This window comes from Athene noctua, chromosome 6, assembly GCF_965140245.1.
Source record: "Athene noctua chromosome 6, bAthNoc1.hap1.1, whole genome shotgun sequence".
Lineage (NCBI taxonomy): Eukaryota > Metazoa > Chordata > Aves > Strigiformes > Strigidae > Athene > Athene noctua.
The window spans coordinates 33,144,474-33,161,604 of NC_134042.1; the positions used below are offsets into that span (position 1 = coordinate 33,144,474).

The 17,131-nt window shown below is 39.8% G+C and overlaps 1 protein-coding gene across 1 annotated transcript in view; it reads left to right on the plus strand.

The window, feature by feature from the left end:
• The first annotated feature begins 11,246 nt into the window (after positions 1–11,246).
• SPATA7 (spermatogenesis associated 7) overlaps positions 11,247–17,131 on the plus strand; it is a 47,818-nt gene continuing 41,933 nt past the window's right edge. The window contains exon 1 of the mRNA XM_074910072.1: positions 11,247–11,349. Within this exon, the coding sequence (XP_074766173.1) occupies positions 11,310–11,349 (40 nt within the window). The 5' untranslated portion in view covers positions 11,247–11,309. The remainder of the gene's footprint in view (positions 11,350–17,131) is intronic.

A 17,131-nucleotide genomic window follows, 5' to 3' on the forward strand; every position in this document is an offset into this window, starting at 1 on the left:
ACAAATTACTATAGCATAAGTTCCGGAAGGTATTTATTTAGGCAAGTGACTCTGAGTCAATGGCAGTTAGGCACCTAAGTATCTTGTGGTTCTCATTTTAATCACACACCACCAAATCCACCAGTACTGTAACCACACTAATGAAATTAAAGAAGAAAATAATTTAGCACAGACCTATGTTGGCAGGCATTCTGAGTAAAGGAAGGTGATGGAATGAATGAAGGTTGTCACCATCATATTAGCTATCTGCACAGACAGTGTTAGAAATGGACTCCATTGTAGAGTTCAGAAGTAGTGCAAAAGTGTGCATTTATGGTGCGAATTTTCTGAATGCCAAGTTGGAACTCAGAGCAGCTACGGTTACAAAAATGTTGACAGAAATTTGACTCTACTAATATTAGATGCTGCTAAATATATAAACAGGCATGGAAGTTTGTTATTACAGGTTCTTGCTAGATAGATCAATAACTTGCCTTTGTCAATGCCTGTACTTGATATTTCAAGGAGAAACAATACTGCTAATTCTATTTTCTTTAGCATCTTCCAACTGAGTATCTGAAAACATTCTACTAGCAAAAGTAAATAATGGAAATCTTTTAGAATAAACATTATTATAGCCATTTACAGATTAGGTAATTGGCATATAGATGGTCTAGCATCTCATCTGATTTCATGAGAATACTGAATACAGTGAAAAAAGAAAATGAGATTTTCCAAAGCCCAACCACTTAATCAGAAAATAAAGGGTAATTTTATGACATAAGAATCCAGACTGGTATACTGAAAAATACTGTTGTTAAAGAAATAATACAAGAGTCAAGACATATACATATCTGTTACTATCATTTTGCTTGGTAAAAATATATCTCTTACTCCAGCAGTTTATTCCATACAAAATCTTTGCATAAAACCACCCTCCCTCTCAATTACCACAAACATCTATAAATGACACATGCTGGCTATTTGGGTTATAAATCAGCATTTCGTATTACTTTCTGGCAATAAAGCATCACCCTTTAACTATAATAAATATCTAATTCTTGATTTTGTAACAGTCCAAAAAGAATAAATCGCAGAGGCTCTTTAATTTTTCATTTTGTGTAATCACAGAAATCTATACCTGTCAATTTATCCTTGTATGTCAATCTCCTTTCCCTCACTTCTGTAATTCTCTTTGTCTTTTCAATCTTCATATCACTGTCTCGCGAAGCAGTGGCCAAAACTGAATGAAACACAGATATGTTCATTAAAGATGTATTGCAACTTTAATTACAAAGCAAACTTTTTTTGCATTACCTTCCATGCTTTTCAACATTGTAATATATTTTGTTTCCCTCATAACTGGGTAAAGACATACACTCAAGGAAAACTACAGAAAAGCTGGGATCCTATTGTTTCCCTATTTCTTGTATGAAATTAACTGAAGCACTGAAATCAGTACTCACTTAAGCTGTGACAAACTCTAGAACAAATCAGGTGGTATTTGGTATCTGACTCTTCAACAGTTTATTTCTGCTTCAGAGATGTGGCATCTTCATAGCAGATAGAACTTGGTTTGGTTCTGCTTCACTCTGATTTGGGATGGATATTTAAAGAAGTGGGGTTTTTTCTTTGTTTATACAATAAACACAAAACAAGTTTTAAGACACAGTGCATAGGTGCTTTGTGCATGAAAATTTTCTGATATTGTGACTGTTTGTCACAAAATTTTCCAAAATTAATAACATTTCAGTTTTGGTTTTAGGAATGATGTCATTAAAACAAACTTTTATTTTTGGTCTACTTTATCCTCTACCATGACATTCATTATTCATTAATTGAGGTTTAGTAATAAAAGGCAGTCATCTTCCTTTTGTTATAGTTGCTTCTGATTCACACATAGTGGTAGAAGGAAATCCAGCTCTTGCAAACATTGGATACACAACAGTCTGACAGCTCATAGAATCTTTAGAGCTGGAGAGGCTGCCATGGGAACTGACAAATGTAAACCAATATAGCTATACATTTCATATTTTGGAGAAATAGGTTTTCAGATCAGTAACACTGTAGCAGACGCAACACAGCAAATATGAGCTAGTTACCACTAATGTAACCCTCAGAAACTAGTGAGATCCAAAAGAAATGGCCTGTGAAATGTTCAAATGAAAATAAAATTATCAGTAGTCAAAAAAAAACAAAACAAAAAAAAGCAGTCTAGCTCTACTTTCAGCAAATGAAACAACACACATTTTTTTTTTTTTACAAAGAAAAAGCAGCAGAACTGACATGTCTGAACTACCCTCATCCCCATTTGTACTCTGTAAATCAAAGACTTTTGATACTGTCTCAACTTTTACTAAAAGAACCAATTTTTCTTCAGTCGTTACTAAAGCAACAAGGAAAATATATCTATATATGCAAAGCTAAAGACAACGGTTTTACAGGGAGCCTCCATTTTGTTTTGATCATGAGTCCTTTGTTTTATATATGTCATCTTCCTTCCCAGATATTTTATTCCACCTGAAAAATTGCTAATGTTGTTAAGACCAATAACAAGTTATTTAAAACTTTCTTTAAGCTTTAGTCAACCAAGTAACTTGTGTATGACATTGCTATCTCCTCAATCCCCAGACTTAGAGATATGATTGACAAACACCACTGAGAATCAAATTACTACCCCTCCAGCGAACTGAACAGAAATTCCTTCCCCATAACTTCTGCTGAGGTGGAAAGAACCTGCTAATATTTTCTAACTCATGGTATTAATGCATAATTTACTGGGTACTTACTGAAGAGCATGTTGCCTTATGGTTGTCATGTGTCTTAGCCTGTCATGGATGAAGGTGAGACACTGGTCCTTACCTATCAGACAAAGCAAACTTATGAAGTTTTACAATGCAGTGAAGTTTCTCCAGAAATCACAGAATCATCTAGGTTGGAAAGGACCCTGGAGATCATCTATTCCAACCGTTCACCTAGCACTGTTCCCACCTACAGCAATCCTTAAGCTCTAAATCAACCCTACCCTTGAACACCTCCAGGGATGGGGACTCCACCACCTCCCTGGGCAGCCCATTCCAATGCCCAACCACCCCTTCTGTAAAGAAATGCTTCCTAATATCTAGTCTGAACTTTCCCTGGTGCAGTTTGAGGCCATTCCCTCTTGTCCTGTCACTTTCTACTAGGCTAAAGAGGCTCATCCCCAGCTCTCTGCAGCTTCATCTCAGGTAGCTGTAGAGGGCGATGAGGTCTCCCCTCAGCCTCCTCTTCTCCAGACTAGATTGTGAGATTTCACCTAAGTTCCTATAAAATATCTCGTCCATCTCTCTGTCCTGGTTGGGTGGCCTATAGTAGACTCCTACTACAACATCTGCCCTGTTGGCCTTGTCCCTGATTCAACTCAACCCTGTCTTCGCTACACCTGTGCTCAAAGTACATAACAGTCCTTAACATACAGAGCCACCCCACCACCTCTCCTTCCATGTCTGTCCCTCCTAAAGAGCTTGTAACCATCAGCTGGCACACTCCAGTCATGGGAGACATCCCACCATGTTTCTGTAATAGCAACATCGTAATTTTCCTGTTTCATCATGGCTACAAGCTCCTCCTGTTTGTTACCCATGCTGTGTGCATTGGTATACATGCACTTCAGATGGGCCGATGTTTTGCCCCCTTCCCCCTTCAAATCTAGTTTAAAGTTCTGTCAATGAGCCCAGCTAACTTCTGCCCCAAAATCCCCTTCCCTCTCCAGGACAGGTGCATCCCGTCTAATGTCAAAAGGTCTGGTGCCCTGTATATCAACCCATGATTGAAGAATCCAAAGCCCTGATGGTAACACCAGTCTTGGAGCCACCCATTCATCTGCTGAATTCTCCTGTAATCTTCCTCATCCATCCCCCCAATCAAAGGGATGGAGGAGAACACAATTTGTGCCCCCGACCCCTTAAGCAGTTTTCCCAAGGACCAGAAGTTTCTCTTTATTGCTTTAGGCCTTTTCCTGGTGATGTCATCACTACCTACCTGAAAAACCAGGAGAGGGTAGTAATTCTTTGGTCTCACTAGGGTTGTTGCTGTGAGTGTTCCTGTGAGGTTCTTGATGCGGGCCCCAGGGAGGCAGCAGACTTCCCTATGAAGCGAGTCTGGTCTGCATATGGGGCCTTTGACACCCCTTAGAGTGGAGTCACCCACTACAATGACTCTTCTGGGGTTCTTTTCAGAGCTGGTTTTAATACCTGGTCTGAAGTGACCTAGCCTTGGTGGACCTTGGTCTTCTTCATTTGTCTCATTTTCTTCCTCCTTCAATCGTTCTGAAAAAAAGGAAAAGAGGAAAGGGAATTGTATGGGGGAGAGGAACATGACTAACCATAACCAAACTACCAAGCTCAAGGTGATATCAAATAACTGGAGAATTGCTGACAGAGTATCTGTAATCTAGAGAGGAGGAAAATGATCCAGGTAGTGACAGGCCTGCTAGTTTGACCTCAGCACTCTCCAAGAATATATTTAAAGTAAAGCAGAAACCAAGGGCATGTGGAAGTAATTAGTAAATACAGTAAAACCTAATAGGTTTTATTAACCAAATAGAACCTGAGAGGTTCTTGAGATGCACTTAGCTAAAAGGAAGACAAAACAGGTTTTCTCAATAGAAAACCTCTCTTTGAAGAGAGGTTACTGGTGATGAATCTGGAAAACTAATCTTGGAAGACTTTTGATACTTTCACAGTTCATTTTGTAAAATAGCTGACTGTGCATATTTGTAATGCAAGGGATGTGGGAATGACAGAAATCATAAGGGATTGCCAATATTGGAGAGATTATAATTTGAAAAGTATTTATTAATACTGCAAATTTGTGTGTACGGATTATAATACAATTAGTACTAGTAGTACCAAGTACAAAGGCATGGATTAGAGGACAAAGAAAAACTGTTATTATGAACAGTAGATGATAGGGGAGGAAGGAGACACGGGAATATTAACTGAACATGGGAAGTCTTGGAGAATAAAATTCATACGAATCAGGTAAATGTTTCTAGCAGATCTTACTAGAACATATGAAGAAAAGCATGAACTGGGAGAATGGGAATCCTAACTTCCAAGAAGTGAACAGAAGAGCATGAGACTAATACTGGTACAATGTTAACTGAGCATACACTGATCATGAATTTAAAGGTTTCTAGCCATCTGAGGAACTGAATTTTAGAGTAACTTTTAATGAGGGCTGCAAAAATAAAACCATACAATTTTAAGACAAAGATTGAACAGCTTATGGAAGAGATTTATAGGATGATGTTGCCTGTCATTAAAGAAACCATTATAACACACAAAGCTTCTCCTTATCCTAGTCCTATTTTCCTTTATTTCTACATTGTACAACTGATTTGCTTACTTAGAGTAAATTCAACCCCTTCTAGTCTTGTCTATCTTATCTATCACAGATATTCATATTTAATATTAAAAATCATTGGCCCTACTGGCTTCTGTGACATTAGATTAGGGATAAATATTATTCTATGTTTAGGTCTCATCCATCTCATGTAATCTGCAGTTTTTGATATTTATTTTTCAAAGGATAGATGTCATTTCTGTTTCTATTGATTGTTTCTATTGTATAGTGTAAGAAGAATCATCCCAAAAATGCAGACAAGTGCACTAACTCCGAATGTCTCCATTTTTACTATCAGCTATGAATCATATCAAGGTGATTTACACTGCAGCCTACTCAGGCACCCAAACTGGTGTACGCAAGGTCACACAAGTCACTAACAAAGCTACAAACAGACCCTGAACATTGACTCTTGGGACTGTGAAACATCCATCAAAGTGCAGTCTCTTTGTTTTCTGATGAATGTAACATGTTAATGGGAGTGGAAAAAAAAGGGTTTATACCAAATTTTTAAAAAGTAAAATTCATGTTCTGTCTAAACCTGAACATGGATATTCCTGAAGTCTTACGATGTCAGTAACAACATACAAATTCAGTAAGTAGCAGACATTTTCCTTGGAATGTAATTTTTAGCTGAAAGGAAGTCCTAGACAATGTAACAGAAATTACTTACGACAATTCTTCCTAAAATTGTTCTTTTTAGTATTAATTAAATGATTCCACAGAAAAATTACTCTTAGAGGTTTTCATTGCAGTAGATAAACTTCACACACTCCATTTTGATTCCTGCCATTTTCTTGCCCATCGCTTTCTTTCACACAGTTACAAGTGGTTAAGAGGACTGAAATTGGTATTACTTATGAAATACGGCATGCAAGAGATTTTCTCAGTCTCTTTTCTTCATCTTTCAGTATGCATAAAAACACAGTACCTTTTTAAAGCAAAATAAAACCCCAAAACTCTTCAAGTTGGGAATTTCGTCCTACTTCTAGTAAAACCGTATTTCACTTTCACGCAGATATTGAAAATGTACCAAAGTGCTGTGGAAAATCATAGCATATCTGTAGTCTTTTCTTGGTAATCGTAAAGCTGCCCTCGAGAATTCCTCTTCTTGACCTTGGCAAACCTGAAGGAACTCTCTTCAGGATCCCATTAGTTCAAGCATGTGCATGGATTAATACACCGCTAGGCAAGCCTGAACATGCTGTAGTAGATGTGTAGAAGGTGGATGGACCACACAAAATGTCACACTGACATTCTTCTCTGCCTGCCACAGGCTGGGTAGACACAGATGATCCATCTCAGCCTAAGAAGGAACAGCTTCACTGGATTTAATGGAGTGGTATCATTTATATATGTCTGAGTCCTAATTTTTTGATATTGACTGAAATATTAAAAATATGTTTTCATCCTGTTTCTCACTAATTGCTGTGAGTAAGCATTTCCATGTGGCACAACAGGTAAATCTATTAGAAAATAAATAATTTCTTATGGTCTAGACAACTGAGATATGACATTTACATATTTTTTTCCCTTTAAAATTCCAATTATTCCATTAGTTACTGCAGTTTTCATTCTTTAATACCTAATAGTTCAAATAACAAAAAAAGCCCACAGCAGTCAGCCCTAATAAAGGACAGATTTTCATGTACAAGTCTCCTGTCTGCAAACTTTCATGGGAACAGTAGATAAACAGAAAATGACACTGTGTAAGAATAAGTATAAGCAGATCTTGAGTCACCCCAGCTACTAAATTTTACATTACAGCCGAGAATAACATTGTATACAATTTATAGAAGTTTCTTCCTCGTCACGTATAAAAATACTCTTGTATTATGGGGATAGATGCATTATAAGACTCTGTATAGATCTGAAAAGAAAGAATAGCTGTACAGAGTAAGTCTGCACAGTAGTTTCCTGAGGGATTTTGGTAGTAGTTATTCATACTGCAGGGGAGACTTTTTCTTTTAAGTTGATAAATAGTAGGGCAGTTTAACACTGTGTTCATAGAAACCTTATGTCATTATATATTCCTATAGTTCCCCTCATCTTCCTTAGTGTATTCACTCTTACTTTAGGTTAGCTCCCTTATTGCATTCTAAATTACAGGGTATTAAAAACCGAAGCTTTTAAGACATGGACCATCTCCTCTGAAATGTTTCTGCATCATCTTTCCCACCACAGCCCTAGCTTTACAAAAATCTCTTGACTACTGCTACCATACAGACAATAACTAAACAACTAACTGTATTGCCATGAAGAGTTTCCAGCCCTGCCAGAACACAAAAAGAAAGTTGCAATGATATTTCAAGACTGTACATGATTTTAAATAACTCAAAAAGCCATATGACCAAACAACATGCAGCAAACATGAGGCAGAAAAGAACCTACCATTCCTCCTGGAAAAGTATCCTTTTAAAAACAAGAAACCCCAAAAAAAACACAAAAGATATATTTCTGTAGTTATTAAGTCTTTTATCCCCTCACACCAGCTGCATGAGAGCTACTGCAGTTGTTCGACACAGGAATTTCCTAAGTAGGTAGCAAAAAAACCTGCTCAGACAGCCTGTTTAAATGCATCCTCTTCTGATCTTTCAGGGAAAGATTTTTCTTTCTGGATAGTTGTAAAGGAATGGATTGCAAGGTTAATAGTCTGAATGTGCCAGCTGGGGATTGCTGCAAGTCAGCAGCAGCCTGTTGCGAGCAGCAGCGAGGGGCTTGGAATACTGACACCCTGAGCCACAGGCAGGTGACAGACCCGCACTGAGAAAGGGCACTGAAGCCAAATAAAAACTCAAGTAAACGTGGAGATTTATTTCCATCATAAAGTACACAGCATGATGAATCTAGGGCTTTTCTAGAATACTCGGTGAATACAGCGTGCAGATCTGGTTGTGGGGATGCTTTCCGCCTGCACATGCGGGCTTACTTTGATAGATAGCTGTAAGGAAAAGCAAGCATGAAAGAAAATCAATGGCTTGAAATAAGCAAAGATTCTCAAAAAACCTGCATATCTGAATTCACCAGTATACATCCAATTTTCTCCAAAGCCAAATCCCACAAATGCAGAGTTCTAACATTATGAACAGATCTCTGTCCCAAGTGAGCGAGTAACTGAGGTCTTCCCAGACATGCAGGCTTTTTCAGAGGAAACTTGTTATTTCTCTGAGCTGTGTGCAAAAGAAGGTGGGCATCATATGGGGCATTTCCTCTTTTTTTTTTTTTTTTTAATCTTTTTCTCTAATTATTTTATTTCTTCCACAAAAATAAACACCAACCAGGGCTTAAAAATGCTGGGTTTTTTTCTGAATACTATTAACTGCACATTTTCACAGCAGTTAGGTGTCTACATTGGATCATACACAGGGCAGAGTTAGTAGACAAGGCAGCAATATTTCTGTAAGTCCATGTCAGGGTAGGGACAGAAGCCCATCAACACTTGCAAATGTGAATCTCAATATATTCCTGCTGCTTTCATTCCCTCTCAGTGTAAGTGCATTTTAAAACCATGTTCTGCTGTAATGCACTCCAAGGAAAAGAGGAAAATGCCCTGCTGAAAAAGACAGCCAACAACATTCAGTGCTGTGTTTCCTCTTTTCAGATTGGGAAAGAACAAACCTTACAGGTTTTGTCATGTTATTGCTTCTTTAACAAGGGTGGGCTCTCTGCAGCAATCTGTGTTACTTATGTCTGTAGTCATTTGGATGGATCAAAGTTCATGACTGATTCAATTTTTGTTAAGGCTTATTTTCATTTAGTACATGTTACAGGACTTAATGTGTTAGTACACGGCTATACATTTGGCTTACTTTCTAATTACACTTAAAATTTATATACTCTCACAGATCAAAGTGAGCCAAAGGCCAAAGGACCATAAGTCAGACCAATCAGAAATACATAAAGCTTTGGTATGTGTTTCCATTGGAGATCAAAAATTTCAGAGCCAAGATATCTCTAGGATGCTGTGGCTGCTGATTGAGAGGGAACTAGTGAAAATTGCTACATTCCCTCAGCGTTGCTTAGAAACCAGGGGAATAGTTGTGATATGTTTCTAAAAACACTCACTTACATTTGGGTGTTTTGATTATCTACATGGTGGAAAAAAGTAGAGAAATAATAGGGAGAACACTATGCAAAATCCATCACCTGGGTCAGACAGAACGGCCTACTTACTGCATGTTGGGTACTACACATTGAGAATTCGTGAACCTGAAATTCAGATAATGAAACAAAAAAATGTATTTAAAGAGTATAAAAATATTACTGTGAGCAGTGATCTTTGCAGTCAATACAGAGTATTACTGCAAGTGGTTAGGATATCACAAATAGGTGAGAATCTCATGCACTTATCTCTAGTATCTTCAGGTATCTGAAACAGAAACTGTTTTAAGACTATATCTACTTCTACAATCTACAGATTTAACTATTTAGATTATAGCAAAGTCTAAACCAGAAATCTTGAAACACAAAAGCTGTGGTAACTAATACATTGCCCTCACATCCAAGAGACATGAGAGAAAATGACAGAATGCTATCAAATTAATTTGTTCTGACCAAAAGTCTTTGTGTCATCACAGTTGACCGTAGTTGAAATGCCATGGGAGTAGGCACTTTATAAAAAAAGCAGTCAGAAAGACAGAGGACCACCACATGATGGAGGACTGATAGGTGTCCGAGGCATATATTCCCTGTCCCAACCTCTCCCAGACGAATTTAACACCAATTCAGTTTATCGATTAAAACAATGAGGCTGCCAAAATGATCACTACAATGTGAAGCACAAGAACAAAGGCCATATCCAAACTTCATATGGTTAATGGGAACATCTAAAATTATAAGGTAAATCACAGGCCTACCACCAACAGCTGGGGGTTAGCAAGACATTTCAGCTAACGTTCAGTAGTCGACTACTGAAAAGTTTTCTGAAGCATTTGGTAGAGTCTGCACAAAGTACTGGGTTCATCCAGCACGAATGAGGCAGAAATAAAGAAGAAAAATTGTTTCCCTTAATTTTGCCATCATTTTGAACTATTTTTGCTAGCATGTAAGGAAGGGTAGCAAATCACATAAAAAACCCCTCTATTTAGCCTAGAATTAATAATAATTTCCAGATGGTGGAGGGGAATGCCCCTCCAGCTGGGACGACACACAGCCTTTTTTGAGGTGTCTAGCAATAGAGGTGACTGCAGTATCCCTGGCCCATCAGTGGGAAAAAGCTTCACACAAAATGTACAAAGGGTTTTCTTGCAAAAGCTCTCAGAGATTCCACGTTAAGGAAAACAGACAAAAAGCCAGACAGAAAGTAAGTATGAGCCTATTGTTCCTTCAAAAAAGTTAAAATCCAACGCATCAATATGAATACATTAATCAGTGTCAGGATTAAATGCTGCTTTTAAAAAGTTGGGTTTTGTGGTTCATTTCTAAGGTGCTGCTTATTTTGCGAGATACTGAAAATTAATTTCTTCAGCGGAACACGCTGGGAATGCTCTAGGCTCTCGGCTTGTCATTTGCTCCTCTGAAACATGAGCAATTTGCCTTAAATCACTCCCTGGCATCCATTATTCTTCGACTTTTTTCAAGTTGGAAGAAAAAAGCTTAAATAATTAGGGCACCTTTCACTGACGAGGCAAAACGTCCCCTTGGCTGCCAGGCACCGCCTTAAGAGACCCTGGGGCCGAGCCCGGGAGCTGAGGGGGCGCCCTGCGCCGCCTCCGCCAAGCCGGGGCTGTGAGAGCGGGCGCCCCTCACGGCGGGGCCCGGAGGCCGCGGGGCTCAGGCCCCCCCGCCCGCCGCCGCGGCCCCGTGCCCATGGCAATGCCGGAGGCGGCCGAGCCAGGCCGCGGCGGGCCAGGCTCAGCGCCCCGCCCCGCCCCGCCCGCCCGCAGCGGGGGAAGGGCCGCCGCTGCCGCCGAGCCGAGCGCCGGCCTGCGCCGCCCCGCCGGAGCATGGGGCTGAGGATGGAAAGCGGCAGCAGGCGGAGCCAAGGTGCGGGGGGCTCGGCGGCAGAGCGGGGGGCGCGGGAGGCGGCGGGGCGGGGGCGGCCTGCCTGCCTGCCTGCCTGCCTGCCTGCCTGCCTGCCTCTGTCTGGCTGCCTGCGGGCGGGGCGCGCTGCCGCCCGGCCTCTCCCGGGGCTGCCGGGCGCGGCCCGTGTCCCGCCCGGGGCCGGGGCAGGCGGCGCCTCCCCCTTCCCCGCGGCGTGTGCGGGGGCACGGCGGCGGCGCTGGGCGGGGGTCGGGCGCGGGGCCGCGCACGGAGCTTGCTGAGGGGTCCCGGGGGCGGCGCCGTGGCTGTCGCAGCCGGCGCTGGGGTGGCCCGGGGCTCGCTCCCCTCACACGGGGGTTCCCCCTGTTCGTCACGCGTGGGGCGCTGGGCCCGCGCCCGGCTGGGAGGCAGCGCTGCTGGGCCCCCCCCGCGGCCTGAGAACAGCCGAGGGCAGGCCCCTGCCCGCGGTGAGCCAGGCTTCACCGCCGGGGCTGCGGAAGGTTACCATAAAGCCCCGGAAAGGTTATAATCCTCCTAGAAACGAGGCCTTAAATGGTCCAGTTTACAGCCGTCATCGCAAGTGTGCTTGTGGCTTTTCACAGCGTTTGGTGCCGCTGTACTGAGTCAAGCTGCCGGTATCAGATGCTTTGGTTTTGAGGCCTGAAGGTCTGTGCCGCTTGGAGTCAGCTTTTTTTATCCCCAAAGCTGGTGTTCGTCGACTACAGCAGGTTTTACCCTGTGTGTAGAACATCACTTGCATGGCATTTGGATGTAGATCCAAGTTTATTTGGTTCGGTGGGATTTTAATGCAAGTGTAGATGAAAAGACTGAGAAGCCTCGAGGCTCTTATAAAGTTGATTCCTTAACCAGCTTTAACCAGCCGTGGGCTGCTCTTGTGCTCTGTTCCTATGAATAATCGCAGGGGCATTTGTCACTCATGATAAAAACAGGCATAAACATGCAAAAATGTTTGCACGAGCCAACTCTGGCTCTTGGAAAATACCTAAAATATTTTTAGATCTGACCTGGATGACATGCGTAATATAAAACAATGGTGGGAATTATTCAGTGCTGCGCTGTAATGTCAAAATCATACATAGCTGCATAAGGTCAGATCCTCTGAGAGAACGTTATGCTTTCGTGTAGCATCTTGGTGTCCTTTCCAGTCTTTGGAGATAGTGACGGATGTCACTCCAGAAGATGTCTGATATCAAAGTAGTGTTTGAACATGAATTCTAATACTACATGGGAATATGAAATTCAGAACAAAACCTAGTAGCTTGGGCATCCAGTTTTTATGCTCTCTAATGTAGTGTAAAGGCAATTTTATTACAAATTTCTTCTTTTTCTGACTATCCATATTTTTTGTTCTCAAAATATTTTTATAGACAATCAGAAAGCATGCTGATTGTCAGTTGACCATAGAATGAGACTAGATAGGATGCAAGACTAAATTTCATTCAGGTTGCAGCAAGATTTGCATGTATGATTTTTGTTAAAAAAAAAAATTAAAAGTTCAAAATTAGGAAAGAATCAATGTGTGTCTTTTTACATGGAAAGCTGTTGCTTGTCTGTATAGGTTATCACAGTGTCAGTAGTATGTGAACAGACAGCCCAATGTCTAGTTTCACAGACACCCAAGAAGAATCCTTATAGACAGCGGGGATTAGCATAGGCAGAGATACTAATCCTTACAGTGAGCTAACCTAGAAATTGGCAGAACAGCCATTGGATTGCTTGCAGACAGTTTATGAAAGACGCATCATATTTGTGGTTTCCCTAGAAGACAGTTTTATCCACTCACTGCCTGTCTAGAACATTAATACAGAAGAGGTGTAATACTACCCGATTTCATGTCCCAGCGTACTCCATGCGGTTTCTGGTTCAGACCTGGCCTCATCATTGTAAAGAAGGAACCAAAGTTTTCTACTTATTTTGTATGAGGGTCTCTGGTTTTGTCTAGTGAGAATACCAAGCAAAAAGAAAAACTTGATTTTTTTTTTTTTTTTAATATATTGGCCTATATAGGATTTGCATGTAGGTCTTTTTCAAAGTTCAAATAAGGCTGAGATTCCCCCCCCCCCCCCCCAAAAAAAATACAGAAGAATTAGTCCTTTATGTCTTTACCTAATTCCAGGTATAAAACTCTAAGTTATTTACTGTAGTAATTTCAGGAGTCAGTTAATACAGTCACAGATGTATAGTATGACCTCAAATAAACTGTATACTGTATTTATAAACCAGCTTTATTGTTTAAATCCAGTCTTCTGCATTGGCTGTTTAATTCCCACAGGCAGTGACTGACACATACCTGAACAGCAATGAAATTATATGCTTGTTAATGCTTACACATTTGTGTCACTGGTACATTACAACAACAGAGGAGTCACCATCATTGCTGTATGGAGGCTGTTGTTAGGTTTAGGCAGTTTGCACAGGCTTCAAAGATTCTAAAATAAAATGAAAATGCGTATTTACAGAGAACACCGTCCTATTTCGATTTTTTCAGCACTGCAGGAAATCCTTGCACTAATCTGACTGGAGCTGGAAGGGTGTTAACACACACCTGTGACTTGTGAGCTTCTTTCTTTTTCCTCTGTATTTCTTTATCTGCCACTTGAAGAAACAGCTTTTTAAACTCAAGAATTAGTTTGGTAATACCAATTTGATTTTTCAGAAGCTGAAGTTGCCTTTGACCACTAGGGAAGTTGAGAAAGAATCTACTTGTATCTTCAGGGAAGGAAGGGTGTTTCGGAGTATATCTGAAACATAATAGTACATTTTAACTGAAAAAACTGAAACACCATCCTTAACTTTTTACCAAATTAAAACCTTGTCTCAGCAAATCACTTCAAACTAGCTTTAATTTGACCATTAGTCAAATAGTCTACTAAGTGATTTTAGTCACTTAATACCACTAATCCCATTGCCATCCACTAAATAAATTTGTAATAGGACTTAAGTACCTGATTGGTCCTATTTCACTGAAGATTTCTTGCATGCTTCAAGTCAAATATGTGCTAAAGTAAACAGGATTCAAATCATTAACACTACTAGCTATTTACCTCCAGATTAGATCCTGCAACTTTCCCTGAAGCACAGCGGATCAGGGTCTCTCTGCTCTCCATTCTGGATGAGGCCAACCATTGCATTAGAGTTTTGCTAATGTATTTTCAGTTAGAAATATGAGGGTGGAAGTTAATAGTACTAATGGCAGGGGAGGCTGCCTTGTAGGCACAGATTATACCTATCAAAAAAGATTTTCAATACATACAGAAGAATATAAATATACTGTGTCTATACATTTAGACATATCCATGTATTTTATTTGTTTGTCAATTTGACACTAGATACTGAAACACCTTCAAAATATCTGTTTGATGTTGATTTTCTTGTAGTGGTAGAAGCCAGCACATTTTTCGTGTAGGACATGCTTGTAAACTAGTGTTCTAGCACCATTCCCACAGGAGAATTGTTACAGCACGTGGTAGCGTATGCTCCTGCATTACTCTTTGCCATCATGCACAGGCATAGCTATTCAGTGAACTCAGGTTAGTAAACCCTTAAGCCAGAAGTTTCTAAATTGTGATATGAATAGATAGTTGTACACATACCACTTAAAAGTAGCCTGTGAGCGCTACTGGAACACCATCCCTCTCACACCCTTCTAGAAAATTGGAAACTGCTCATGCCGCTGCTAACTTCATAGAGGTGCTGTCCAAGCAAATGATAATGGGACTGATTTAAATCAATTTGCTTCTGCCTGTGATTTGTATCAAAAAATGTGCAGCTGACAGACACAGATGTTTGTTTCTGCTTTTGGAGTATGAATATGGCAATAACCTGCATCCAGAACTTCCCTTACTGATCATGTGAAGCCTGTAGCTAGTAATATTTTCACAAATGTTTTTTAAGACTTACTTCATCAAATAGGACTCCATTAGCATATTCTAAGGCTATTGTACACAAATAGAAATTAGATTTCTTAAATATCAGAGGAGTTTTTGAATCTTGAAACTGAAATACAGTTTTGGTTGAATAGTTTGCATTTATGCAGAACACTGTTAGGTTATTAGTTGTAAAGGATTGAGAGACCTAACTCTTAGGCTTTAAGAGTAGGTGTAAAGAAGAGCTTTTGTGTAATCCAGAATAGTAAGTGTATAAATAGCACCTATCTAATTAATGGTTTAGAAGATTATGTATGGTGCATAATGTCAGGGAGTGATACGTTGTATCACTTTCATCATATTTTTGCCTCTGAGACAAATGATCCCATGCAAAATTCAAGTGGAACATTTAGGACTTTATTTCAAAATTGGGATATTGTAGCTTCTTGGGACTTTATGAATAAAGTTTTGCTTCAGAAAATTTAGAAAATAACTGATATATTTTGTGCTCTGGTGGGTTCTGCCATTTGTTAATCTTAAATGTGATTCTGTTAAAGCAGACTTCACATCTAAGGCTTTTTACTCAGAATTGAGGAGAGTTTTGTTATCACTGAAACCAGAAATGGGTCCAGAAGGCTTCTGTTTTCGCTTGCATGAACAGAGAAAAAACCCAAGTGTGATTATGAAATTCTCACTTTTGCCCCACTGTAAATTTCAAATAAAATAGAACACTATCAGTGCATTCAGTAACCAGCTATATCTAAAGTCATGTTTGAAGTAGTCTTGTGGGTGCAAAGATGCTTCAGAAAAGCAGAGGAGACTTTCCATGTTTTAACCTCGTCTCCTAAAGAAGGAGTCTGTGGGTGGGTCACTGCTCTCTGGCTGCTTTTCCCTCTTTCCGGTTCTGCATCTATTAGCCTCCAATATATATTCACCCAGCTGTGAGTAAGAAGTAGGAGTCTTACAGGTACAAATGTCAGTGGCTGAACAGATGAAAACTCAACAAATGAACATACATTTTTTAGAGAAATTTATTCTGTTCTTTGTCCATTCCCACATATGCAACTAGAGGATGAGCAACTAGTCAGCCAAGGATAAGCAACCAGAGTAGTTTAAACTGTATGACCAGTTATAACTCCTGTAACACCTCATCAGCTATAGCTGAGGAAAAAGGGGATGTTAGGGTGAGGGGGGAGGACTGCAGGTAAGGAAGAGGCAGCAAATTGAGGAAATTGAAAGGAGTATGGTAGGAAGATGTAAGCCACATCAGTAGGAAAGCAAACCTTATTATTAGTACAACTAATACAGCATCCTATTATTTTTTTAATAATGAAAATATATCATCATGCAAATATAAAATAATGATAGTGATTACTTCTTATTTAGATAAATTTAAATCCAGTGTGGATTTTCATAAACAGGTTAATTTCTTAATTTACTTTGGGATAGCAGTGTTGACTATATTTCTGTGTTGTATTCATATGCACGGTTATTTCTGTAGCATGAATAGTTAATGGATACTTAGATTTAAAAATTCTTATACTATCAGAAAGGGAGGAACCTATATTAAAGGTCCTAATTTCATTCATTTAAACATGACCTTTTCAGAAGTGTTAGATTAGATGCATGAAGGAGTTTTCATCACTACTCCTAAATCATTTAGGTTTGCACAGAGATTATTTAAACCACTTCTGTTTTCTCCTCAGTGTGTGTGCAGCGTTAGTCCTGTAGTGTACTATTAGTGTGTAAAATTAAAAGAATGAATTCATAGCAGAAAGCCCACTGAAAAAATCACCAAACTAATCAAGTAGAACAAGAGTGGTAGTGATAGGGCATTCTTGACTTCTATTAAATTCACAGTACAAATCCCATTCTGCGTGTAGTTGCCTGAATTACCC